The sequence below is a fragment of the Amphiura filiformis genome, chromosome 15, assembly GCF_039555335.1.
Source record: "Amphiura filiformis chromosome 15, Afil_fr2py, whole genome shotgun sequence".
Taxonomy (NCBI): domain Eukaryota; kingdom Metazoa; phylum Echinodermata; class Ophiuroidea; order Amphilepidida; family Amphiuridae; genus Amphiura; species Amphiura filiformis.
The window spans coordinates 1259303-1287183 of NC_092642.1; the positions used below are offsets into that span (position 1 = coordinate 1259303).

At 35.8% G+C, this 27881-nt stretch overlaps 1 protein-coding gene across 1 annotated transcript in view; it reads left to right on the forward strand.

The window, feature by feature from the left end:
- The window catches only part of LOC140171131 (uncharacterized), an 82100-nt gene extending 60948 nt beyond the window's left edge, over positions 1 to 21152 (forward strand). The window contains exons 2-12 of the mRNA XM_072194312.1: positions 4116 to 4167; positions 4826 to 4906; positions 6638 to 6724; positions 7391 to 7459; positions 8557 to 8802; positions 13497 to 13565; positions 14723 to 15760; positions 16708 to 16788; positions 18313 to 18402; positions 19251 to 19397; positions 19856 to 21152. Of these exons, the coding sequence (XP_072050413.1) occupies positions 4116 to 4167; positions 4826 to 4906; positions 6638 to 6724; positions 7391 to 7459; positions 8557 to 8802; positions 13497 to 13565; positions 14723 to 15760; positions 16708 to 16788; positions 18313 to 18402; positions 19251 to 19397; positions 19856 to 20478 (2583 nt within the window). The 3' untranslated portion in view covers positions 20479 to 21152. The remainder of the gene's footprint in view (positions 1 to 4115; positions 4168 to 4825; positions 4907 to 6637; positions 6725 to 7390; positions 7460 to 8556; positions 8803 to 13496; positions 13566 to 14722; positions 15761 to 16707; positions 16789 to 18312; positions 18403 to 19250; positions 19398 to 19855) is intronic.
- The last annotated feature ends 6729 nt before the right edge of the window (positions 21153 to 27881 follow it).

A 27881-nucleotide genomic window follows, 5' to 3' on the forward strand; every position in this document is an offset into this window, starting at 1 on the left:
TTAATAGCGAGCGTGATAAAACTCCACAGTGCTAGTGGCGTAGATTTGTTTTTGAAATTGGGGTTGGAAAAATATTCTTGAAATAGCACCTTTTGGCGACATTTTAAGTTTATTGTACAAATGCGCGCGAAGTGCACAAACATTTTTGGCATATTGAAGCTAAACTGGTGATGATGTTTTGCTCATGGATAAAATCCTTTCATGCAAAGTACAGTCTGTTCGGCTTAACACTTTCGTTGCACATTTGTAAGTTTACACCATCATGACCATTTGAACTATATTGAAGCTGATGGAATTAATGAACTTGATCAACTTTTCAAAAATAAAACGTGAGAAAATGACTTCATCAATAGCCTAAAGTAATTGTACCCTCTGATATATTTTGTTTATCCATTGTCTGCAATGCCATCACACGATCATAAGCATCAATGTACATTTTGAAAAAGTCGAGCTGTTGCTTCTTAATACAGGAATGATTTTGAATGAATTTTAATTGTGATACCTGGTAATTAAATCCGACATGAGTTCACCGACCCAAAACCAAATTGGACTAAAGAGTGGTTAACCACTATTTGCTTAAGACTTGATTTCTTTCCGCATGATTATAAGAAATTCATAGAAATATAATTTATATAGTCTACATGATAGACGTGCACTCTCTCTGACATTTTATATATAAATGTTAATTTTAACGCTTGTCAAAGTATTTATCTCGTATCTACATGATCGAAGTCATATACACCAAACTAGACTACCACCTATATTATGGTATATATTATTTGGTAGTTCACAGCATCTAGCGAATGGTAGTGAGCTTTGGCAAAAATGGCATTGATCATTTAATAGCGAGCGTGATAAAACTCCACAGTGCTAGTGGCGTAGATTTGTTTTTGAAATTGGGGTTGGAAAAATATTCTTGAAATAGCACCTTTTGGCGACATTTTAAGTTTATTGTACAAATGCGCGCGAAGTGCACAAACATTTTTGGCATATTGAAGCTAAACTGGTGATGATGTAGTGGAATAAATGCGCGTGAAGCGCGAAAAAAATTGACACTTTTTAGGCTAAAATGGCTAAATATGAGATTGATTTGGTCAGAAACTCACATAGGCCTACAGGTGTCATCATGGGGGGCATGTATGGACCATCCCCTTTAAAAATATTGGGGGGGGGGGAATTTATCCCCCATCCCCGGGATCTACGCCTATGAGTTGAAACATCAAAAGGGAAAGATATTGGTTTGGGTATTGAACTAAGTAATGTGGCTGTAAGTATTATGTAATGTAATCCCTGCATTACAAGGAGCACCCCAGCCCAGAGGTTTTCGAATGATGGTCTAGCCATGCTAGTTTTGACAGCTGATGGTGGTCCAAAGGGCCAAAGGCCGGGAGGGGCACTCACTCACAACCCACATTAACCCCATTTTCAACTCCCTCTCACTTAATGACCACTTTTTTATTTTTTTTTTTTTACTGAATTCCTGAACTCCTCACTCAATGACCCCTATTTTTTCTTTTCCTGTCACAAAAAGACATCCCTTTGTAAAGAATTTTTGACAAATTTCTGGTAATCTTTCACTTTTTCAACAACAAAAAATCCCATTTTGATGACTTTTGAAAAAGAATTATCAAAAATTTGTCAATTATATTTTGACCCAAGTTTTGTCCCAGTATATGAAAGAACCCCCTTTTGAGACCTCCTTACTGAATGATCCCCTTGGCTATATGGCGTCGAACCTCTCACCAAAAGACCCCTATAGTTTCAAACTGGTGTCCCATGTCCGCACATTCCCGTCACTTCGAAAGTCGAGTGCCTATAGGCCTATCAGTCCCTATTTCTACAGGCCTTAGGCCCTATCACTATGCAGACAAATAGCAGGCACACTGTGTAGGCCCTTATATTACTCATCCATCCTCAATGATCCCCCTCTTTTCCTTTCTTTCTCCTATGTCTGCTGCCTATATACCAAATGCCCATATCGGCCCTAGCCTCATTCCGCAGCCGCAATGAAATACCAATATTCCATTGACAGCCGGCCCAATATTTTGCTGTTGGCTTAAAATTTAAAAATTTTACTGTATCGCATCTAGAGTATTGGCCTTTTGTTGTGTTTACGGTCTAGAGAATTGATTCAAAAGGCCATAGTAGCTGATGCCGCGACGGTGTACTAGTGGCCGGCCTATAATAGCTTAGTGTTAGGGCCTATACCTTAAGCCCTGGGCCTATGTCTTAGGCCTTATGCCTTCGGACCTATGCCTCAGACCCTAGGGCCTGTCTTAAAAAGCCTTAATGTACGATCTTTTTAAATGTTTAGATTTTTCTTTTTTTCTTCTAAAATGATAATATGCAATCATTATGAAAGTTCCCAATACATTTGGACGCGAAAAACATTGGGAATTTGCAAAGAAACAACATCATAAACTTCACCTCTATCACTCTAAACATATCGCACTATTTGGATCAGGACAGCGAGTGCGGCCTCAGAGTTAGTCTCCTACGCGGCCAGTTTGGTTACGCTCCCTCCACATGTGGAGGAAGCGTAACCAAGCTAGTTTTGTACGAGACTACGATTTGCGATCGTGGCCGACATAAAGTCATAATCTAAAAAAATTATGACTTTATGTCGGACCAACAGAATCGTCCCGTTTTACTACAAATAGGACGAATTTGACAGTTTGCTCATAGATTTAAGTTATAACATGTGTAAGTATTACAAATATGCCAAAAATCGGTTTTGAAAAAAATAAAGGTAAATTCTGAAAAAAGATCGTACATTATGACTTTAAGCTACTATACTCCTTCCCCATTCTCTCCCCTTTTCTTCTATTTTCCCTTTCTTTCTCCTCTTTAGCTCTCTTTTTCCTTTTCTCTCTTTCTCTTTTTTCTCCCCTTTTCCTTTCTTTTCTTTTCCTTTTTCTTTCTTTTTCTCTTCTTTTTTAGCAATCGGCCCTGAGTGGCCCAGAACCAAGCGGCCCATGTGGCGATCGCCACAACGCCACAGAGCTAGTGACCAGTCCGCCCCTGCACCCGCCTGATTGAATCATAATGTATATGATGAAGTCTCACGTACCAGTGGCGTACCGTGGCCGCCCCAACCCCGGGGGGGCTGAAGAAAGTTCAATTTTGCCGCCCCTTCCTCAACAGCCCGAAAAGGTTGACCCAATTTTTTTCACGGTCGTTTGAAAAAGTGAAGAGCAAAAAAAAAAAAAAAAAAGGGTCAGGCGCAAGCGCCCTAAAAAGCAGCACATTTTGATATATAGTACCATTTTTTCACAAATTTTTATGCTTTATCAAATTTTTCCGCCCTTTTTTATTTACATAATTCTTTTTGCCGCCCCCTTCGTTTTTGCCGCCCATGTTTTTGCCGCCCCTTCTTCTTCCGCCGCCCCTTTATTTTGGCCGCCCCCTGCTTTTACCCCGGGGGGCTGGCGCCCCCAACCCCCCAACCCCCCCCCCAAAAAAAATACGCGCATGCGTACGTTATACACTCTTAAAAATATTTTATTCAACTTGAGTAAAAAAAAATGTCACAGCTCAACAAAATGAGTACAACATTACTCAAATTGAGTAATTTGTAGACAGAAAGTTGACGAAACACACATACTTTAACTGGATCTCTAAAGATGCACTCCCGTGAAATACCGTATATAACATAAAATAAAACAAACGAAGACGGGAAACAGTTGTACAGCAAATTTTCGGTACTGGGCGTACCTTCTTCAGGCTTTATTACATATATGAAATGACTTGTGTCATTTCATATGTAATAAAGCCTGAAGAAGGTACGCCCAGTACCGAAAATTTGCTGTACAACTGTTTCCCGTCTTCGTTTGTTTTATTTCAAATTGAGTAAGTAATACCCAACATTGAGCTCATTTTAATAGATATTACCCTCAATGTTGGGTAATATTGATCAATATGAGCTCAATGTTGAGTAATGTGTTACTAATTTGTTGAATTGTGACCTTTTTACTCAATGTTGAGTAAAATATATTTTGCAGTGTAATGATCTTATCGATAAAGTTCTCGTCACAAGAGGAGAATGTTAGTGATGAAATAAGAGTATATTCTTTAACAAAATTTAAAATAAAATTTCTCTTGATTGTCTTTGACAGGTGGATTCCATTGCTGCTTTTTGTAATGCTACTTTAAAAAGATGCTCATCAGGTAAATAATAGATTAATTTTTTTTACCAATAAAATGTTTTCTTAACTCTACTTTGAGTAGGCCTATCCTTTTCTTTTCTTTAAAAATTTCTAATATTCCCCTTTCCTTATTTCTTCTTTTTTTTCCATATATATTTTTTTTCATTCCTTCTTCGTTCCTACTTTTCCATCCTTGTATTATTGCCTTGCTCCTTTATTTCCCTTTTCGTATTTCCCTTTCATTCTTACTTTCTTGATTTACGTTCTTTCCTTTAATCTTTTATTTCCGTTCTTTCTTTCTTTCTTTTTTTTTCTTTTCTTTCTTTTCTTTTTCTTTCATTTTCTTTTCTTTCTTACTTGCTTAATTGTTTGCTTGTCTGCTTGATTGATTGTTCACTTTCTTTTGAAATTGCTATATATTTGGCCTTATTTTCGGTTGCAAATTTCTTTTGCAGTATTTCCATGATGTCTGCGCTTTTTGCATGTATGTGTGTGCATATTTCATATTTTTGCATATCTTTCTTCTGATCAAATGGTGATCATCTTGATGAAAAAGCATATAGAAATAAAATATCTATATGAAAAGATTTTTTTTCCGTAAACTTGTCTGTACCGTTATTATCAAGTGTATAATCATATATAATAGTGTGAGAAAATGTATTTTGTCATCTTTTATTCAGGTATTTCTAGGGTCAAAGGTGAACCTGGGGTCAAAGGTGAACCTGGTCCAGCTGGTCTGCCAGGACATCCCGGCCCACAAGGTGAGTTTGAATGTTTGAATGTGTAACATTTGTCCATGCAGCTGCTTTGAATTGATATTTCCAGTGCTTTCCCATGCCAAAGGTGCTAAATGAATCAAGATGATAATCAACAGGTTACAAGTTGGATGTTGGGTTTTGAGTCGAGACAGGTGAATTTGTTTAGTATAAAGTGAGTGCACTTCACAGGACGCTTATCAAGAAAGGAAGGGGACATTTTTAGCTATTTTTGCAAAATATTTTGTCAACATGCATCACATGTTCAAAAATGTTTTATGAATGTTATTAAAACATTTTTATACCCTTTATTACTCAACATTTAAACCTTTTCTATAAAACGTGTGTTTGATTGGTTACTTAGCATTCTCTTTTTTTTTAATGTAAAATGAAAGCATAGTAAAATCTTATGCTTTTTTTTTTAGTCTTGCCAAATGTAACAAGTATTTGTCTTTTAATTATTTTCCACAATGTTTATAAAAATATCATTGCAAATTATATAGACTTTATATGTCACACACTCTAACGAGTGGAAATTACTCCTAAAACAGTGAAACCCACTCTTTTTTTTTGTACTGTCTCTTATATCATACATTGAAATTGTGATTTCCACTCTTTTTGTAATGATTTTCACTCTTCTCACTCTTTTGGAGAGTGAATTTTCACTCTTTTACATTAAAAGAGTAATTTGCCTGGACTGTCTAAGGTAAAAACTCTGTCTTTTACTATTTTATTTGATAAAAGCTCAAATTTGCCATTTTAAAACTAAAATGGTGATAATCAATGTGGGCAGAGCCGCTAAAATGGGCCTCCAAAAGCATCCAGGTGCAGTGCACCATGCATCTTAACTTTGTCCTGATATTTTGAGGGGGGTTACTTCTGACTATGCGAGAGCTTCTGAAGTTTATACATGAATGTAAAATTAAGCGGCATGTTTTGAATTTCAAATTTCCAATGTCTGTGGGGCAGCTCACCCTGGTAGTGAGTCTTCTGCTTACTATGCATCCATGTCTGATTACATTATAAATGCGTACTTGGGTCTGCAGGTGTGCATACATACACACCGGCGTGTCCAGGATCTTTTCCTGCGGGGGGCTCAGCCCTTTTTCAGATTTATGCGGGGGGCTTTATGGCTAAAATCGCCAAAAAACGGCTGATTTTACATGATTTTTAACAAAGTGCGGGGGGCTTCAGCACCCAAAGCCTCCCCTGGACACGCTACTGATACATGTATGTTCCTGTAATTTAAACTGTTTTGTGTCCCCATGCCCATGCTCAATATTCTGTTACTACTATACTAGTATCATACAAGTTAATAATTTTCTTTAATGAACTAATGAAATTTATTAACAAGTCTTTAAAGGTACATAACTGAGACTCATCAGGGGCGGATCCAGGAATTTTCAATAGAGGGGGCACCGAGCCACCGCTGCCCCGGCTCGGCGCCCACACAAATTCAGGCGCCGGTCTGCAAAAAATAGAGGGGGCACGCGCCAGGTGCGCCCCCTCTAAATCCGCCCCTGCTCATTTAACCTTTCCACCTTGTAAGGCTTTCTTCATAGGTTACTTGGAGCTATTCAGCCACAATCAAAATTTGGCATGGAAAATGGTTGCAATTGGGAATATATGATAATTAAAGCACAATAGGCCTATTCTTAAAACAAACATTCTTATTATATTTAAAAAAACTAATTTTTTATTGCTAAAATTAATGTGAGTGTTCATTACATTTTGTAGGTCACACAGGACCACCAGGTATTGCAGTAGGAGGTCAAGGAGTAGGAGGTCAAGGAGTGGGATTACCAGGACCAAAGGGAGATAGAGGTATGGTGGACTAATTGTACTTATAAATTAATGATGATGGTCTGATCAATAGCCTCTTTTTGCATCACCACACCCCCCCCCCATTTTTCTCCATCAAAATGGGCATATCAGAATCAATAGAAAGTCTGTGTTTTTTAAAATTTTACCCTAACCAACAAGCTAAGCCCTAATCCTAACCCTAAACATACGCCTAATCCAAACCTAACCATAACTCTAATCCTAACACTTACTTTAACCTAACCATACCCCTAACACTAACCCTATAATTTGGTTCACCTCAAATTCGGTAGTGATGTCAATGCATTTTCACAGTTGCGCCACAAGCATGCCAACAAACCGCCTCTGTATGCGTACGTGTACACACAGAGCGTTAAACTTTGATTCGATACTGCGGCTAGAAAAATATGCATGTGCGTCACTACCGAATTTGAGGTGGACCAAATTATAACCTTAATCTTATCACTAACCCTACTTCTAACCTGTGCCCTAAACCCTAACTTTAACCCTTTTGTTTTGGGATAAATGACCCTTCAAGAAAAAAGTACCTCAATGCACCCTTTTAATTTGTATGATTGTACAAATTGTGATGTTAAAAATGGACACTTAACACTAACATTTCATTTGTTTCTCTTTTCTGCACCTATATAATGATTTTTGTCCCATCAGGGCCACCAGGATTTAAAGGAGATGCTGGACTTGATGGAAAAAGTATTCCTGGTCCTAAAGGTGATAAAGGTAGGGAAAGTCAACTCTATTTCATTTGAAAAGAGAATGAGAATTTGTGTAAAAACCGCAAATCTGAACATCAACATTCTTAGGAAAGCAAAAGGTTCAGCTAATAGAAGCAGAGAGGATCTGTGACATCTATAATGTTAATGGAACCCAACAAAAGATTATATCGAATCCGACCTGGAGGGTAGTGGAGGGAAATCCCCCCTCGACAACTCAAAGAAGAAAAAAAAAGAAATATTCCTTTTGTTTAAATACACACACTTTAGGTAAACACCTTGATTTAGTTATAAAAGTGTGTTCAATTGCAACGAAATGAACTCAATGTTTATCAGCTTTCACTTTAAATAGTAATTATTTTCTTTATATTCCACCAGGCTTACCCAGTTGAAAAATAAAGAAAATAACTAAATATCCAAAGTTAACTCTAACTACGGCACCTCTGCCTAATGATTTTTCAATTTCACCCCCTTGGAAATTTTGCCCAGTGCACTACTGATGCAAATTGCAAGTAGGATTTGACCATAGACTAATATAGACTATTTTGCAACAGTCAAAGTCCCTGTGCATTGTATGCTGTGAATTCTCACATATTCATGAGGGCCGAACGCAGGCCCGTAGCCAGGGGGTGCAACGCAACCCCCCAAATTTGCAAAAGTATACACAAAGTCCCAAAATTTAAGAATTTGGAATTTTAAAGTTTTTTTGTCAAAAAGGACCAAATTTGGGGAAGAAAGTCCACTTTTCACAAAATTGCCCCCCCTTGGAAAAAAGTCCACTTTTTCAAAATCAGCACCCCCCCCAAATCCTGGCTACGATCCTGGCCGAACTTTCAATTGTGCATGTGTAACAATCACCTCGGCATTACGTATACCTTCGCGTAAACATGATAGAGCAGCATGGCTTTTCTTCACATTTATGCGAAAGACCATGTGCATAGCAGTTTTGTCTGTCACTCTTCATGAAAAGATCGGCCCTCACTTTTGGGTGATGCATGATGGCGAGACTTTGACTATTTGGAATTTGTCTGCATCACTTTAGTCCATGGATACCGGTACTACATTCGTGACAATAAATTTCTGATATTTGATTCCAACATGCAGGTGACAGAGGGGACACAGATGCCACCAATCCTGACTGTACAGGGTGTCAGCTTAGTCTCAATGATAAATGGACAGAGACTCTAGGTGATGATGAAGATGGACTGGCAGGTCTTGGCAGTGGTGATGATATCTTTGAGACATTGATGAATATCTATGGAGCTTTACCTGGTACACCTACTGGTATGCCAGGGGGAGGGTGGTTCCCTGTTGGAATACCTGGGCCACCGGGACCACCAGGACAAAAAGGTGTGTAAAGGCTGTAACTCATACTGTAGAATTCCATCTATAAGCATATGCCAAAGAATGAGGGTTCTTTTATGAAAGAAGTGAAAGGCAGACACCATCCAGTCCACAAAAATAGATTGGTCTTCCAATAATACTATTTGTACAGCCACCTGTATCAGTAATATATTTGCTCAGACTCCAAATATTGTTTTGGAGTGTGTCTGTCTTTCATATCTTTCGTCAACAAACACTCATTTATGCTTGTAGATGAAATTCTACAGTATCATGTGCAATATCATCCTACATATGACACAATCTCCAATATCAGCAATTTTGAAAAGCACAACTGCATTATGTTATTTATCTTCAGCTTTCACCGTTTCAACCAGTTCATGTTATCTTCATAAAATAGCAAATTTCAGTAGGTAGATAATTTCACCTATTCAACAACATGTTATCTTCAGTAGATAGCAGATTTTAACTTTCAACCACATGTTATCTTCAGTAGATAGCAAATTTTCAACAACATGTTATCTTCAGTAGATATCAGATTTTAACTTTCAACCACATGTTATCTTCAGTAGATAGCAGATTTCATCTTTCAACCACATGTTATCTTCAGTAGATAGCAAATTTTAACTTTCAACCATGTTATCTTCAGTAGATAGCAAATTTCATCTTTTCAACATGTTATCTTCAGTAGATATCAAATTTTAACTTTCAACCATGTTATCTTCAGTAGATAGCAAATTTCATCTTTCAACCACATGTTATCTTCAATAGATATCAGATTTTAACTTTCAACCATGTTATCTTCAGTAGATAGCAAATTTCATCTTTTCAACATGTTATCTTCAGTAGGTAGCAAATTTTAACTTTCAACCATGTTATCTTCAGTAGATAGCAAATTTCATCTTTCAACCACATGTTATCTTCAGTAGATAGCAGATTTTAACTTACAACCATGTTATCTTCAGTAGATAGCAAATTTCATCTTTTCAACAACATGTTATCTTCAGTAGATAGCAGATTTTAACTTACAACCATGTTATCTTCAGTGGATAGCAGATTTCATCTTTTCAACCACATGTTATCTTCAGTAGATAGCAGATTTCACCCTTTGAACCACATGTTATCTTCAGTAGATAGCAAATTTCACCTTTTCAACAACATGTTATCTTCAGTAGATATCAGATTTTAACTTTCAACCATGTTATCTTCAGTAGATAGCAGATTTCATCTTTTCAACCACATGTTATCTTCAGTAGATAGCAAATTTCACCTTTTCAACAACATGTTATCTTCAGTAGATAGCAAATTTCATCTTTCAACCACATGTTATCTTCAGTAGATAGCAAATTTCATCTTTTCAACATGTTATCTTCAGTAGGTAGCAAATTTTAACTTTCAACCATGTTATCTTCAGTAGATAGCAAATTTCATCTTTCAACCACATGTTATCTTCAGTAGATAGCAGATTTTAACTTACAACCATGTTATCTTCAGTAGATATCAGATTTCATTTTTCAACCACATGTTATCTTCAGTAGGTAGCAAATTTCAACTTTTCAACAACATGTTATCTTCAGTAGATAGCAAATTTCATCTTTCAACCACATGTTATCTTCAGTAGATATCAGATTTTAACTTTCAACCATGTTATCTTCAGTAGATAGCAAATTTCATCTTTTCAACAACATGTTATCTTCAGTAGGTAGCAAATTTTAACTTTCAACCATGTTATCTTCAGTAGATAGCAAATTTCATCTTTCAACCACATGTTATCTTCAGTAGATATCAGATTTTAACTTTCAACCATGTTATCTTCAGTAGAAAGCAGATTTCATCTTTTCAACAACATGTTATCTTCAGTAGATAGCAGATTTTAACTTACAACCATGTTATCTTCAGTAGATAGCAGATTTCATCTTTTCAACCACATGTTATCTTCAGTAGATAGCAAATTTGATCTTTTCAACCACATGTTATCTTCAGTAGGTAGCAAATTTCAACTTTTCAACAACATGTTATCTTCAGTAGATAGCAAATTTCATCTTTCAACCACATGTTATCTTCAGTAGATAGCAAATTTCATCTTTCAACCACATGTTATCTTCAGTAGATAGCACATTTCATCTTTCAACCGCATGTAATCTTCAGTAGATATCAGATTTTAACTTTCAACCATGTTATCTTCAGTAGATAGCAGATTTCATATTTTCAACCACATGTTATCTTCAGTAGATATCAGATTTTAACTTTCAACCATGTTATCTTCAGTAGATAGCAGATTTCATCTTTTCAACAACATGTTATCTTCAGTAGATAGCAGATTTTAACTTACAACCATGTTATCTTCAGTAGATAGCAGATTTCATCTTTTCAACCACATGTTATCTTCAGTAGATAGCAAATTTCACCTTTTCAACAACATGTTATCTTCAGTAGATATCAGATTTTAACTTACAATCATGTTATCTTCAGTAGATAGCAAATTTCATCTTTTCAACCACATGTTATCTTCAGTAGATGTCAGATTTTAACTTTCAACCATGTTATCTTCAGTAGATAGCAAATTTCATTTTTCAACCACATGTTATCTTCAGTAGGTAGCAGATTTCATTTTTCAACAACATGTTATCTTCAGTAGATAGCAAATTTCAACTTTTCAACATGTTATCTTCAGTAGATAGCAAATTTTAACTTTCAACCATGTTATCTTCAGTAGATAGCAAATTTCATCTTTTCAACAACATGTTATCTTCAGTAGATAGCAGATTTTAACTTTCAATCATGTTATCTTCAGTAGATAGCAAATTTCATCTTTCAACCACATGTAATCTTCAGTAGATGTCAGATTTTAACTTTCAACCATGTTATCTTCAGTAGATAGCAGATTTCATCTTTTCAACCACATGTTATCTTCAGTAGATAGCAGATTTCATCTTTTCAACAACATGTTATCTTCAGTAGATAGCAAATTTTATTTTTCAACCATGTTATCTTCAGTAGATAGCAAATTTCATCTTTTCAACAACATGTTATCTTCAGTAGATATCAGATTTTAACTTTCAACCATGTTATCTTCAGTAGATAGCAAATTTCATCTTTTCAACAACATGTTATCTTCAGTAGGTAGCAAATTTTAACTTTCAACCATGTTATCTTCAGTAGATAGCAAATTTCATCTTTCAACCACATGTTATCTTCAGTAGATATCAGATTTTAACTTTCAACCATGTTATCTTCAGTAGATAGCAAATTTCATCTTTTCAACATGTTATCTTCAGTAGATAGCAAATTTTAACTTTCAACCATATTATCTTCAGTAGATATCAGATTTTAACTTTCAACCATGTTATCTTCAGTAGATAGCAAATTTCATCTTTTCAACATAGGTAGCAAATTTTAACTTTCAACCATGTTATCTTCAGTAGATAGCAAATTTCATCTTTTCAACAACATGTTATCTTCAGTAGATATCAGATTTTTACTTTCAACCATGTTATCTTCAGTAGATATCAGATTTTAACTTTCAACCATGTTATCTTCAGTAGATAGCAAATTTCACCTTTTCAACAACATGTTATCTTCAGTAGATATCAGATTTTAACTTTCAACCATGTTATCTTCAGTAGATAGCAGATTTCATCTTTTCAACCACATGTTATCTTCAGTAGATATCAGATTTCATCTTTCAACCACATGTTATCTTCAGTAGTTTGCAGATTTCACCTTTTCAACAACATGTTATCTTCAGTAGATAGCAGATTTCACCCTTTGAACCACATGTTATCTTCAGTAGATAGCAAATTTCATCTTTCAGCCACATGTTATCTTCAGTAGATAGCAAATTTCACCTTTTCAACCACATTATCTTCAGTAGATAACACAGATTTCACCCTTTGAACCATGTTATCTTCAGTAGATAGCAAATTTCATCTTTTAACTGCATGTTATCTTCAGTAGATAGCAAATTTCATCTTTCAACCACTTATCTTCAGTAGATAGCAGATTTCATCTTTTCAACCACATATTATCTTCAGTAGATAGCATATTTCACCTTTTCAACAACATGTTATCTTCAGTAGATAGCAGATTTCATCTTTCAACCACATGTTATCTTCAGTAGATAGCAAATTTCATAGTTAACCACAACATGTTATCTTCAGTAGATAGCACATTTCATCTTTCAACCACACGTTATCTTCATTAGATAGCAAATTTCACCCTTTCAGCCACATGTTATCTTCAGTAGATAGCAGATTTCACCCCTTGAACCACATGTTATCTTCAGTAGATAGCAGATTTCATCTTTCACCCACATGTATCTTCAGTAGACAGCAGATTTCATCCTTCCAGCCACATGGTATCTTCAGTAGATATCACCCTTTCAACCACATTTTATTTACAGTAGATTTCATCTTTCAGCCACATCACATTATCTTCAATAGATAGCAGATTTCATAGTTAACCACAACATGTTATCTTCAGTAGATAGCAAATTTCATCTTTTACAATGTTGATATCAGGTGACATTTAATAACACAGTCAATCATTGATACTTATCTCTGATAGATGGCATATTTAAACCTCATTTTCACCCATGATAGAGCTAGTTTTAGTAGACTGGATATAGGTGGATGAAGTGTCAACTGTTTTTTTTTTTTCAAACACTTGAATTCTCACAATTTCTTTTTGTATATATTCAACAGGTGATCATGGAGAGCAAGGATCAGATGGTCAGCCTGGTAGATTTGGACAAACGCCACCTTGCTGTAATGGTAGGTACTACTCACTGACTGCAATTATTAACTGTCACATAAAATGGCACATACCGTAAAACCTCGTCTATAAGTATATAGAGTGCTTCTGATGAAAGCTAAATTAATCCAAGCGCCCTTATGGAGTTTGAGCAAATAAATTAAAGATCCAAGCATACAAACAAGTATTTTTGTAAGACCAATCTATGGTTTTAGATATAATTATTCACGCTTGTTTCATGTTAATTGAACTTTCATCAAAAACGCTATATATGCTTGTAGACGAGGTTTTACGGTATTTGACTAACACCAAAATTATACCAGGGATGACAATTGTAATTTAGTTTAATAAATAGCTGTAGTTTTGTCAAAATCTAAGATTTTGAATATACTGTCTGAACAAGACGGTTTATTATTACGATGGAAATAGTAGTCTATTACGTACACAATGTTCATAACACAGTACATACATGGTGTGCAAGACAGTCCTACACACATCAAATGACCGTACCATAGCACAACCGATGGAGTGACATGCATTGGCGTCATTGGTGCTGATAGTAAATTTTCTTTGCTTTATCCTCAGTTGTTTGGCTCAAAATTAAAAGGGAACATATCTGACAGTAATAGCTGACATTAAAGCCATATTATAACATTTTCAAACAAAATAGATTAGCATTTCTTTGCCATAAAATGTTAGCTTTTACTGTCAGATATATCCCTTTTATTTTTGAGCCGAACAACTACGGCAAAGCAAAGAAAATTGAATTTACTACCAGCGCACATAAATACCAATACGTACTACCCTCCTTCGGTCATGTTGTGGTACGACCCTTTGTTGTGTATATCACCGTCCCGCACGCCGTGTATGTACTGTGTGTTATGAACATCGTGTATGTGTTCGACTAATAATTCCATCGTAATAATAAAGCGCCGCATCCGGCGTTTTATTCAAAATCTCGGATTTGACAAAACTACAGCACCTAGAGTCTTGATTTTTGCAGGGTATATTGGTTTAATAAAGTACAATTTAATCGTGTTAAAAAGGGAATTTTAAAAATTCAGTGAGGGCGTCTTCCTCAGCAAATGTTATAATATGGCAAAGAAATTTACTATGGATATGTTACAATATAGCTTTTAACTTCTTTTTTAATCATTTTATATTTTAATATTTACAGTCACATCTACTGAAGCACTTCTAGAAGCATTTTCAAAATTACCTGAGTCAAGAATAAGACAATTTCAGGGCCCACCTGGCCCTCCTGGATCCCCCGGACCTGCTGGAATGAAGGGAATGACTGGTATAGCAGGACAACCAGGTCTTCAAGGCCCTTTGGGACTTCGCGGGCCAAAAGGTCAAAGAGGTCAAAAGGGTAGTCGTGGTCAGAGAGGTCGGACTGGACCAGGCGGGCCCCGGGGACTACCAGGACGTCCAGCTGAGGTGATAGAAAAATTTCCTAAATATTTTGGTGGAGAATTAGAAGGGACTCCTGTACCAGAAGAACCAACTGGGACTCCACAAACAAGTGAAAGTCCACAAACAATAACTATTATTGAACAAGGGCCTCCTGGTCCACCAGGGTTACCAGGTACCCCTGGTATAAATGGCCCTCCAGGGCCTCCTGGATTACCAGGCCCTCCAGGGCCTTCTACCGTAAGAGATATTGAATTAAGTGGTGATGGAGAAGATTATATTCTAGATTATGCAAGATTGAATTTAATGTGTATGGAATCATGTAACACATCTGAAGAAGTTACTTTTGTTGTTGGTCCACCTGGTCCAAAAGGCCCTCCTGGTAAGCGGGGTCCTAAAGGGTTCTCAGCAGATAGAAGATTTATCATTGGCCCACCAGGACCTCCAGGCAAATTGGGACTGAAGGGGGATCCTGGCATTCCAGGGCCAAAAGGGGACTCCGGTAACAAAGGATCAAGAGGAGAAAGAGGAGAACTAGGATTAAGTGGAAGAAAAGGATCTCGTGGTCAGAAAGGATCCTGGGGTGACCCTGGATTGGATGGTATAAATGGATTACCTGGACCTCAGGGGCCACCCGGACCAGCTGGAATGAAAGGAGATAAGGGAGATGCAGGATTGAATGGACTGCCAGGATACTTGCATGGACCTATGGGTCCTGCAGGACCACCTGGAAAAGATGGCATTCCTGGCATTCCAGGTGTTCATGGATTGAAAGGAAGTAAAGGAGACCGTGGTTCATTTGGTAAGTTAACTTGCAGTATCAGTAATATATTTGGGCCGGTAACCATACCTGGACAAAAATGGTAATTTCCCATGAAGCAAACACAATTTTTTTGCATGCATGTATAGCAACATTTCCAGGGAATGAGCTTCCTGAATTCTCTATAGAGAGTTCCCGTATTTTCAAGCGGAACGGACTACAATAGTGTTTATAACGTGATTCGCACCGCCGTATTCCTCATTCCTTTGATTTGGTCAATGACCCTATTGGTGCTACATTCTACAAAATAACATTTGCTAATTATTGCGCGAGTGTTGGTATTCTGAAAATTGTAAACGGAGTTTAGGTTTCCCTCCAAGATGGCGGGTAACCCAAAACACGGGAACTCTCTATTCTCTGGTGTAAATAAAAAAAGTTGCCTGTTTGAATGAAAAAAATTGCCAGTGACTATATTACCAGCACAATATTATAAGTCAACATTACTAAAGGTTGGAAGCAATAGCTGATGTGAAGACCATTGCTTTCAGTATGATTTCTTCCAGGGTTTGATCTCCCAGTGAAGGGCTATTCTATTTGAAGTACATACTCCCCCTGTGGACAATTTTGGAAATGTCTTCCATGAGGGAGTTTGAATTTCTAATGGAATTAGCAAATTAATCAATTCTATTTGAAACTCACTCTCCTTTTGTAGAAGATTCAGATTGAATCTAATTCAAGAGGGTGTATGAAATTCAAATGGAGCTGCTTTATTGTACATTTCATACTCCCCCTGTCATTAGCGCCAATCCGGCTTGAAATGTAGGGGGACATTCGGCCTGAATTGTCAAAAAGTGGCTGAAAATAACAAAAAATGGGTAATTTTGCCAAAAGGTGGGGTGGCTCACATATGGAAATCATTACCACATCCACTCCCCCCCCATCAGCAACAAATTCCTACAAAATCTAATCCTCTGTCTTATTTCATACAGGAAAGATAGGAGAAAAGGGAGACAGAGGTTTACCAGGACCTAGAGGACAGAAAGGAATGAAAGGCTTCTGCTTAAACCTGGGTGAGTTTTCACAGGGATATGAGACAGGTGTAAACAATTTTTGAATATATTGTGCTACACTAGGTTGCACTCATCACCTATGTATGTCTGCAATCATAGATTGAATACAATACAATAATTATACCATGGTAGGTATTAATAGAAGGAGAATTCACGAACCCAGTTCCCTTTGTACTATGATCGTTATGAGTCGATACTGAGCAATCAGGTATGAATGGTGCACTATCAATTTGCTAAGCTTCTTATCTATTGAGCTTGGTCGGTTATGAACCACCGTTATCGCGACTTCTAAGCAGAATGACGCCATTTTTACCCACAAAGCATTGTGGCCGTGACCATAAACAAAGGAAAACAATTTACTTCCGGTAATTTTATAACGCCAATATTTCTTATGGCCAAGCTTGGCGGATCATAGAAACAACATTGCCAGTCTTGGAAAACCTTTCCAAATCATTTCCACTGGTTTAAAAGTCCCGCAGACACCCGCCAGTATTACTAATCATGATCAGAAAAATACATAAATTCACCGTAACTTTGGAAGGAAATGAGGAATTCGATCAGGTTTTCGCTAGTAAATCAACTTGAACTCGGAAACACAATGACGCAATCGACGATCATGTGACCGATGCAAAAGGGCACTAATACCATCCATTTCCGGTACGGATCACCTGGGGGGTCTGCTTACATTAAATTTTAAAATATATGATCGATATTGTCGCATAACGATCATAAACATCAAAGGCCGTGTTTGAGGGACTGCACTGATTAAATCCATTCAAGTGATGACTCGCGTTGAATAGCGTAATCGGCTTAACCCTATTGAGTGGATTAGGATATTTCTGTGGAACCTCCTTCTATAATACCTACCATGATTATACTAATCGTACAGGTGCAAGTGATCAGCATGATATGGTTCAATGCAGAGGTACCGGGAACATACCAGTGCAGTGTGGTATATTCAAAAAGCACAAGAATATGTGCTGGTAGGGCATTCTAAATGCCAGCACAGTCAGTAGCATAGCCAGTGGGGGGCAGGGGGGGCAGAGTGCCCCCCTGAAAAAAAGAAAAAGAAAAAAGTGCCCCTCTGACAAAAAAAAAATGAAAGTGAAAATTAAGAGAGCAAAGGAAAAGGAAAGGGGCAAGGAGTCTCTTATTTCTACCAAAATTCAGCCCGATTATGGGCCAGAATAGTGTAAAATACCAAATTTTTGTGCGCTACACGTGCACATTGTAAAGCTAAAGCCATTTCCATCCTGATAATGGGCGACAATAGTGTAAAATACAAAATGTTTGCGCGCTATGCGCGCACACCATCCCAATAAAGCCTTTTTTTGAAGCTCAAAGACATACAGTCTCTATGTATTGTATGATGCAAGTGTATTTTTTTTCGTCTGTACCCCTGAAATTTTATTTTGCCCCCTCTGACCAAAAAAGCTGGCTATGCCCCTGAGCACAGTATGGGAGAAATGATCTTCTGTGGGAGACTAGACATATTATTAAACATAGTGTGTTGATTATTTTCAGAACCAATTCCAGCTGATTCCCAAGCCACACCTGAAACATCAGAATGGTTGGTGTTAGAGACCAAACCACCGCCATTTGAAAGAGACAAAGGTAAGCAGGCACCAAAGAGATTAGAAAGGAGAAAGCTTGAATGCCGCCATATTTGTCTGTTTCTCCTTACTCAACCTACCCTAATCTTGAAAATCTGTAAAAACGTTTTTCACCTTACAAAAGAGCACTTACGCTCATTTTGAAAATTCCAGAAAAAGATGTTTTCCAGACAAGAGTTTTTACATTCTGAAAACATGTTTCAGCAATGTCTTCAGACTTCTAAATCTGTTTTAAAACATGAATGAAGTGATAGTACAGTAGAGAAATGTCCTAGTTTACTAGTTTTCTGTTTAATTCCATTTGAAATTTGTTAAAATTTATGAAATCCAATGGAATTTGCACAATTTGGCCTAAAATAAGACAATTTTGTTGGCAATCCAAAATCTAATTTTCTTTGGATCTAGAATCATTTAAATTGTTGAATTTGGTTGAAATTCTAAATTCTTCCTCAGTGGGGGGGGGGTTGTGATTTTCAAATGTAATAGCCTGATTTGATTGTTTCTTGATAAGTGACTTTCTAGCACTCATAAGGCAAAAGTCTGTCTTAGAAACATGGTAAAAAAAAGATAAGTGCTATGCTTTTTTTAATTTTTTAATTTTTTTAAAAGAAAATGAGGCACAATATTTGTACTTTTTGATATTCAAATACAGAAACATACCGTAGTAATAAACATACACAATTAATAGTTTTGATTGCTTCTTTTACAATCATGGTGAAATGTGTACAAAAAAAAATACGACCAACACATAGTGCTAGCGCTAAATTGGAGTTCACATAGTAATGTGCACGGGTGTCTGAGACAGCTTATTTTTGCCTAATATTTATCTCAATTTGTTTTCTTCTATAGAATGTAAACTAAAGCTGGTAGAAGGTCCGTTTGAGCAGGCTCAATCAAGGACATATTTGGGTTCGTGGATGAGGGATATTGAGCCAGAAGAAGATAGCAGAGAAAAAATATGGGTTACCAATCAATTTGTTGGAAATACACTATTAGGTGAGTGAGTAAGAAAAAATATGGGTTACCAATCAATTTGTTGGAAATACACTATTAGGTGAGTGAGTAAGAATTGATTAAAATAAACAGATTTATATTTTGTGAATCAAAAACAATAAAAACTAAATGTTAAAATTTTGTTACACTTAAGTTCATCATTCAGATGCAAAAAAAAAAAAACATTAAGATGTATAGGCAAATATAAATAGTAAAATATAAACAAGAAAATAGAATTATGTGCTACTTTCGATCATAGTGTCATAAATTTGCCGCAAGTAAGGTTTCAGTTGAGCAATTCAATTTGAAAATGGTGTAGGCCTATATTGGCTTTGGATCTGAGCACTTGAAATCTGATATTTATTATAATCATGCTTTGTGAATCATTTTTATGTCGAAACATTTTCTAATAAAACCCCATCTAATTTAGCTTAATTTTGCATTCTTTATTTTTCTTCCAGAATATGAAAACCTAAATGCAGTCAGGATAAACTTTCACGCCAGGGAGATCACACTTCCAGATTACTGGGATGGGTCCGGTCACATCATTTACAAAAACTCTTTTTATTACCACGTTAGTGGCACACAGAGAGCATCTCGCTTTGACTTAAACACACACTCCACAGCAGCTCAAATAGATGTACCAGATGCTCGCTACGAGCGCCATCTCAAATATTTATACAAATCAGAAACAACATTCTTTGACTTTGCCGTGGATGAAAACGGCGTATGGATAATATACACCACTGAAGACGAAATGCTGGTGGCATCAATTTTAAATGCAACCGATTTGTCTATTGTAAGAACGATTCACACGAATCGGCAAAAAAGCTCGTCTGGGGATGCGTTTATCATCTGCGGTGTTTTATATGCTACAAAGAGCCCGTATGATGTTTACTCAGGGATAGATTATGCATTTGACTTATATAGAAACGAGGAGTTGACTCCGATAGATATTCCTATTGTGAATAGATATAGAGCATCATCTATGTTAACTTATTATCCACAGGATAGACTGATATATGGATATGATAAAGGTTATATGATGCTCTATAATGTCACTTTGCAATCTGATGACGGATGAACGTAAAGTTAAGAATTATTTCTATTATATAGATGCAAGGACCAAGTGTCGGTGAGTGCAAAGAAGTATGACAAGTGTCACTAAGTGAATGCAAAGGAGTTAGATTGGAAGATCTGAGAGAGAACTCGCTCAAGTTATCCGTGTTATGGCACTATTATAGAGGCTTATTGCTTTACTTATTTGGTGGCACTGACTGGAGAATGGGACATGGGGAACAGTTCCCCCTTAACCATGCCCATAGGTTATCAAACAAAACCCATAATAGGCTACCGTAAAAACTGGATAGTTAGCATATGTGCTTACTATCGAGCGCTTTTGAAAACATGAAATTGTACCAAAGTCCGGCGCTTTACCAACTGAGCTAATGGGATTAAGACACAAATTTGCAGGCTTACTTGTTTGTATAATCTGTGTATCGATGATTTGCTCAAAACCCTTTACACTTTTGTGGGGCTCTTCATGTTTGCATGTTTTAAAAGCGCTTGATAGTAAGCACATATGCTAACTATCAAGTTTTTACGGTATTGCAGTTGAAATCTACCCAGTGGGCACACCTGACGTTGAAATCACATTGAAATTTCGACATCGTAATCAATTTCAACATTCAAATCAGGTTGAAATCATGTTGTATTTGCAAATGGACTTCAACCTGATGGAGTTCAACCTGATTTCAACCTGAGGTTAGTTGAAATCAGGTTGAAATTTCAACGTTGTATCAATGTTGAAATTTCAACCTGATTTCAACTAACCTCTAGGTTGAAATTGGGTTAAAATCAGGTTAGCATTACGTTTGGGAATTGGAAAGAACCTTCTGTTAAATCATGCATGACTCAATTACAAATCTCTACATCCCTTTCTTCTTGTCTATTGATATTTTGAATAGTGTTTATCTTTCCCTAATAGATAGCGCCTGATCGATTCTTCCTGCATATCAATATGCTTCATTTACATTACATTACAGAGATCGGACACTAATCCCTACCATAACAAACCATGTATAGACTCTACATGCAAATACAGGTGATATAACAGGTACAGGATTAGATTAGTAAACTATGATCTATTTGCAAGTATTATATTGATTGACCAGGAAAGATTTGACACTATTTTTTTTGTATAGTAGTCTAGTTGTCGGCGTATGTTATTTCTTTCTGCAACCATAATGGGCCACAATGCGATAACACATAGTACATACATGTAATTAATAGGCCTATGAGGCTAGATATAACACGAGTTTATTACCATTATTATTTCCTCTTACTTAATAAAATAAAAGAAATCGATAGAATTAAAATTCTATAACGGTTTACCTGGGGTTCGAACCCACAACCTTTGTATCCATAGTCTAATGCCTACACGACTGTGCTATGATTCGTTGTGCCAGAAAGGTGTTTGTTTATGATACTTATTGATTACGGAATAAACTGCATACACACAATATACTATTACTAGTATAATAAATACGAATATAATCCTAACCCTAACCCTAATCCCTAACCCTAACCCTTACCCTAACCCTAACCCTAACCCTAACTAACCCTAACCCTAACCCTAACCCTAACCCTAACCCTAACCCTAACCCTAACCCCTAACCCTAACCCTAACCATAAGACCCTAACCCTAAGACCCTAACCCTGACAATAATGAACCTTGCCTGGGACTATGCGGTTAGTGATATATTGCGGACAATTATGGTGGGAGAAAGAAATAATTTATGTCCTCTTTGCACAATTACTGTATTTTTGTGGGACCTGAATTTTAAATTTTTATGATGATGACATAGACTCGCTTGCCAGTCCTATATACGCCATACCTATGTATATTGAGGACTGGCTTACGCCATTTTGGATGTCAATGGGAAATACACACTTAACGATTTAGCCGTTAGAAACTTGAAAAAAAATCTTTAAAATTTCATCAATGTATATAAATGTGGTACCAACTGTATGGTGCTTGATAATTTAAGACTCGGTTGAAACAAAATTAAGGATCGAAAGCATTTAAGTGTCCAAAAGGCAAAATTATCGTCAAAGTTCTGCGAAATCGGCACCCTTGCGAAGGGTTCAGAATTGAATCGGGAACTAAAATATCCGATCTTTGCGATCAAAAACACAAAATTACAACTTTAAACATACTATTGGCAAAAGACATTATTACCAAACAATATAGAATAGAAAATTTGACATCATTTTCTCAAAATAATGAAAAAATTTGCTCACTAGACATCGAAAAAGTACGCAATCCAATTCCCGTTCAAACGCGTGGGAAACTGAAAATGCATAATCGTGACTAATGATGACATGTATGATGCAAACTCATAGGTGTTGTGCGTTTGGCAAGTTGGGAGGGGTGGGGGTTCAAAATGACCCCATAGGATTATAAAATTGCTCAAATACCTCTTTGAAATATATCAAATTATTTACATAAATAAACAAAAACAAATAAATAAATAAATAAATAAATAAATAAATAAATAAATAAATAAATAAATAAACGAAAAAAACGAAAAAAACTGAACAAATTTTAGCGTAGCATTAAAATCATAAATATAACCATTGCTGGCAGGAGGACTCGAACCAACGATATTGATATCAGCAGTCTTATGCTCTACCATTGAGCTAAATGTCAGCATCTAGTTATGAGAGTCGAGTTTTTAGCTTATACAGTGTTTGTCTGTGATAATGTCGCCTGTGAAAGAAAGAAATATAAAATCTCAATTTTTAATTTAAATTTATTTGATAATTTTCTAACCTATATTTTCTTTCGAGCAGGGACAAATATTTCCCCTTTGATCTAATTTGACCGCTATATAAGAATCTATTTCTTTTATTACTGATTTAATTCCGCGATTTGTTCCATTAAGCAATATCAAAGATTAATGTCACACATCTCACAACAGATATTTAGTTGGTCTAGTGGTCTTGCACAGTGCTGTTTAACCGGGAGGAACCGAGATCGATTCCCACCTCTGCCTGCAATTTTTTTTAAAGACTGGGAAATAATAACCTGACATTCGCCGCTGACATTCGTACTTCAGAAGCGGAGTTATAACTTGTTAAACTTTGCTCCTTCCGTAAAAGGGTACATTATTTTGGCACTACATTATTTCTTTTTTTTTCACATTGCTGGTATTAAATATCAAATGGTCATAATTGGCGGTCACTTCAAATCATCCCCAACTGAACTAGGTTCAGGAATTTCCTCTCATTGTTAACTGTTGGTTAACCCATCACTTGATAATAAAGGACTATGATAGGTGCAACAGGATTACCTACGGGATTATCTCAAGGATATAATTCTGTTCTCCATCCTTTTCTTACATCTTCTCTGATATGTGCTAGTGTCAATGGTTATTGTTAAAAGGCAATAAGGTGTGTAATTGCAATATTTCCTCTGAATAGGAAAGACTCTCTACATCGAGTTTTTTATGCTGGTGGTTCGCAATACTGTTATTTAAGAGAAGGTATCTTCCAAATCCAAATTCAAATGAGGTTGAAACTTCGACGTTGTATCAACGTTGAAATCCTAACCTGTGCCCACTGGGTACTATACACCCCCTGTGGAAAATATGACCTTCCGTACATTTTAAATTAAAATTCTGTGTCTGGAAGATTTAGGTTATGTCTTCCATAAAAGGTGCATGGATTTCAACTGAAATAACCCAATGTTCAGCTTATTTTAGACTTGATAGAAATTCTATATTATTTATTGACTCACTTATTGGACAAATTAGGGCATGAAAGATTCCCGCAAAATCAGGTACATGTTAACATTTTACTTTTATACTGTAAAATGAAAAGAATGAATTTTGATTACTTGAAGAAGATTAATTTCTGACAAAGTTAAAGTTGTAAAAAGTGACCTGCCAAAGTTACAAACTTGTCATCTTCTTTTAACAATCTTAAAGGGGCATTTCGTGATCCACAGCCTCATCCCCCCACTTTTCTTTAAAAAAGTTGAGATTTTTATATCACTGGAAACCTCTGGCTACATAATGTTTATGTACAAAATATTTCTTGCAGATTAATTCGTTTTGCAAAGATATCGTGAAATTTGAATTTCGTTCTGGTGCACCAGAACAAAATTACAATGCATTGTCTATGGAGCAGTGTATTGAGTGTAATGCACATAATCATGCATAACTCGCAAACGCAAAATCGGAATCAACTGAAATTTTGGGAATAGGCTTTTTTCGTGGATATGTACTGAAAAATGTCATAAAAAGAGGATGCTAGGATCACGAAATCCTCCTTTAAACTCAAGATCTTTCATGTACAAGGTTCAGTGGGAGCTGGTCTTAAATTTTGGCTATTCCAGTTGGCATCCATATGGAAGACATGACCTAAATCTACCACACACCCAGCAAACACAAAAACGTTTTAAAACGTTTTAAATAAGTTATATTTTGGCTTTTGGTTTAGATAAAAACGTTTTAATAACATTAAAATGTCGGGTTATGTAAAGGTCATGAAAACGTTTTGTATGAAAACACACTACAACAATATTTGTTTCAAAATGTTATTGTATACTATTTTTGCAAACATGTTTGCCAAATATTTTGTCAACACTTTTAATTAACATTATGTTAAAATATTTGCACCCAGCAAACACAGAAATGTTCTTAAGATGTTTTTTCAAAACGTTTTTAATATTATTTAAATGTCGGGTTATATAAATAGGCATGTCACAGTGGCTGCACAATACTTCTGCCACACTGTGCATGCAAGCATAACAGTAAATTGAAAAGCGCGCGCATGAAAGTTGTTCAATTTTGGCAAACATCCACGCCGAAAAATTAATTTCCTCATATGTGCTATTTATCACAATTGTTTGAATTTTTGATATATGGTGTGTGAAACCTTTCTGTGACTACCATCGGGTTTTTAAAAATAAATATTGCTTCGTTTAAGAGCTACTACCTATTTTTATGGATTGTTGAAGATCCCTCATAAATCAATAAATATAGGCCTTTTGAAAAATCAAGATCTACCACCATTTAGCTGAAATACTAATCTTTCTAAGCATGTAAATTATTTCCGTCGACAACGAATGGCACACTTGAGGAAAACGATTTGAAACAAAACATTTTTTAAGTGAGTTTAAAGGAGTAATATTCCAAACCACAATAGCTCTAAGCCATTGTGTGTGTCCAAGGCCACACCATTTTTGTATACGCGGTATAATAGAGGGCTGTTCCGTTTACCGCTTCTCTTCCCATGTTAATCCAGATAACAAAATGTTAATTTAAAGTCTCATTGCAAATGAATTTTTATTTTTACTTTTCGGATTTGGCTTTGAGCAATGGTGACACATATCATATTTACAGAAAAAATGAAAATTCTATTCCAGACACCGTCAAAATGTCGAAGTTTTTTTGTTGTATTATATTAAAGTAATTAACTGCAGATTCTTTACTCAACATCATAACAGGTTCATACTTGACAAATTCATGATGAATGAAAAGACTTTCATTAAACATCGAAAAAAACCAAAATTACTCATGCCTAATTTACATAATAATATCATGAATACATAATTAGCTGTAATAAGCTAATTTGCATAATTGATTACTTTTTGTGTATTTTTTGTTATCAATTGAAAGAACTTTGTATACATATGTTTGTGAAAAAAACTGCACCCTGATATCATGTACGGTTTTCTTTTGGCATCAATTTTGCATATTAATTAGCTGAACTTAGTCATTTTTTCAACTTTTATTTGTCTGCAGATTGGCCGGAATTGCTAAAATAGTATATTTGGTTAATTTATTATAATTATTCAATGATAGATTTTTTTATTTTGTTTTCTTTGACGAAGTTAAAAAAATAGGCAATTAACCTGTGATACTTAAATTAACGTTGCTTTTTCAAGCAAGTGTCCAAATAAACCTTCAAAATCTCGAAATGTGCCAATTTTGTCATTATAGCAATTTGTGGCAGATTTGCATTCCATTTATGAGCATCTTAAAATTGACACTACGTCACAATGCATTGACCGATTTCAATTCGGTTTTTTGATTTTTGATGCTTTAATAAAGGTCATTCATGTAAAAACATTAAATAACGTGTTTCTGATGCCTTTATTTTTGAGGTGATATACCTAATATAAAGGTCATGTTTTTAAAACGTTATTGCAAATATTTTGGGCAAAAGTTTTTGGCAATATATTTTTTCAACCCCCAAATAACATTCTGTTTAGAATGTTTTGTATCAAGTTTTCAAAATGTTTGTGGAATGTTATTAAAACGTTTTTATACCCTTTATATAACCTGACATTTAAATGTTTTCTGTAAAACAGTTTGTGTTTACTGGGCAGTAGATTATCAAAAAATGCTTTTTAATGTTATGAAAACGTATTATACCCGTAATATACCCTTTATAACCCGACATTTAAACGTTTTTCTGACAACATTTGTTGATGTTGGTGAGTGAGTGTTTGCTTGGCAGGGAGTGTGAATTGTGACCAGATCTGGTCCAAACAGGCTAAAGTCAGCAATAATGAAACTGAGATATAAGCAAAAATGAGGAGAGAAACAAAACGATAAAAAAACATGAGAAAATGAATATATAAAAGGTTCATAACTTTGCAACCAAATATTCAAGAGACCCTGGATTCAACATCAGCAGTGCAGGTACTGAGCAAGTTAGTAATGGTAGTAATTCAATTTTCAAATTTTCTGACATTAGCCTGTGTGGATCGGATCGGGTCACAATTTCAAATGGTGTTACCTCAACGGATGTCTACATTTTTTATTTACACCCCCTGTGTGGGAGATTAAGGTCATGTCTTCCACAGAGGGTGTATGGATGTCAACTGGAATCTTTGTGCACTTCTGAAACTCTCAATTGCAAACTGCTCCTGATTTGGCTATAGTAAGGTAAAGGGATGCATCTTCTGTTCACACTATCAATCTACTTCCTCTTGCCATGGTTGAGGTTAATTTTTTCATTTGACGCATGTGGAAAAAGCATGTAACATATAAGTTTAAGGGAGTATTTCGTGATCATAGCATCCTCTTTTTATGAAATTTTTAGGTAGATATCCACGAAAAAAGATAATTTCCAAAATTTCAGTTGATTCCAATTTTATGCATGATTATGTGTATTTACACTGCTCTATATCAGCCACTGTGTTGCAATTTCATTCTGGTGTACCAGAATGTAATTCAAATTGACAATATTCTTGCTAAATGAATTAATCTGCAAGAAATTTTTGGTACATAAACATTATGTAGCCAGAGGTTTCCACTGGTATAAAAATCTCAACTTTTTTTAGACAAGTGGGAGATGAGGCTGCAGATCATGAAATGCCCTTTTAAAACAATTTTGCTATCTTGTGCCACATGATGGATAACTACATGGAGCATACTTTGACAAAAGTAAGTATTTTCAGATCACCTTATT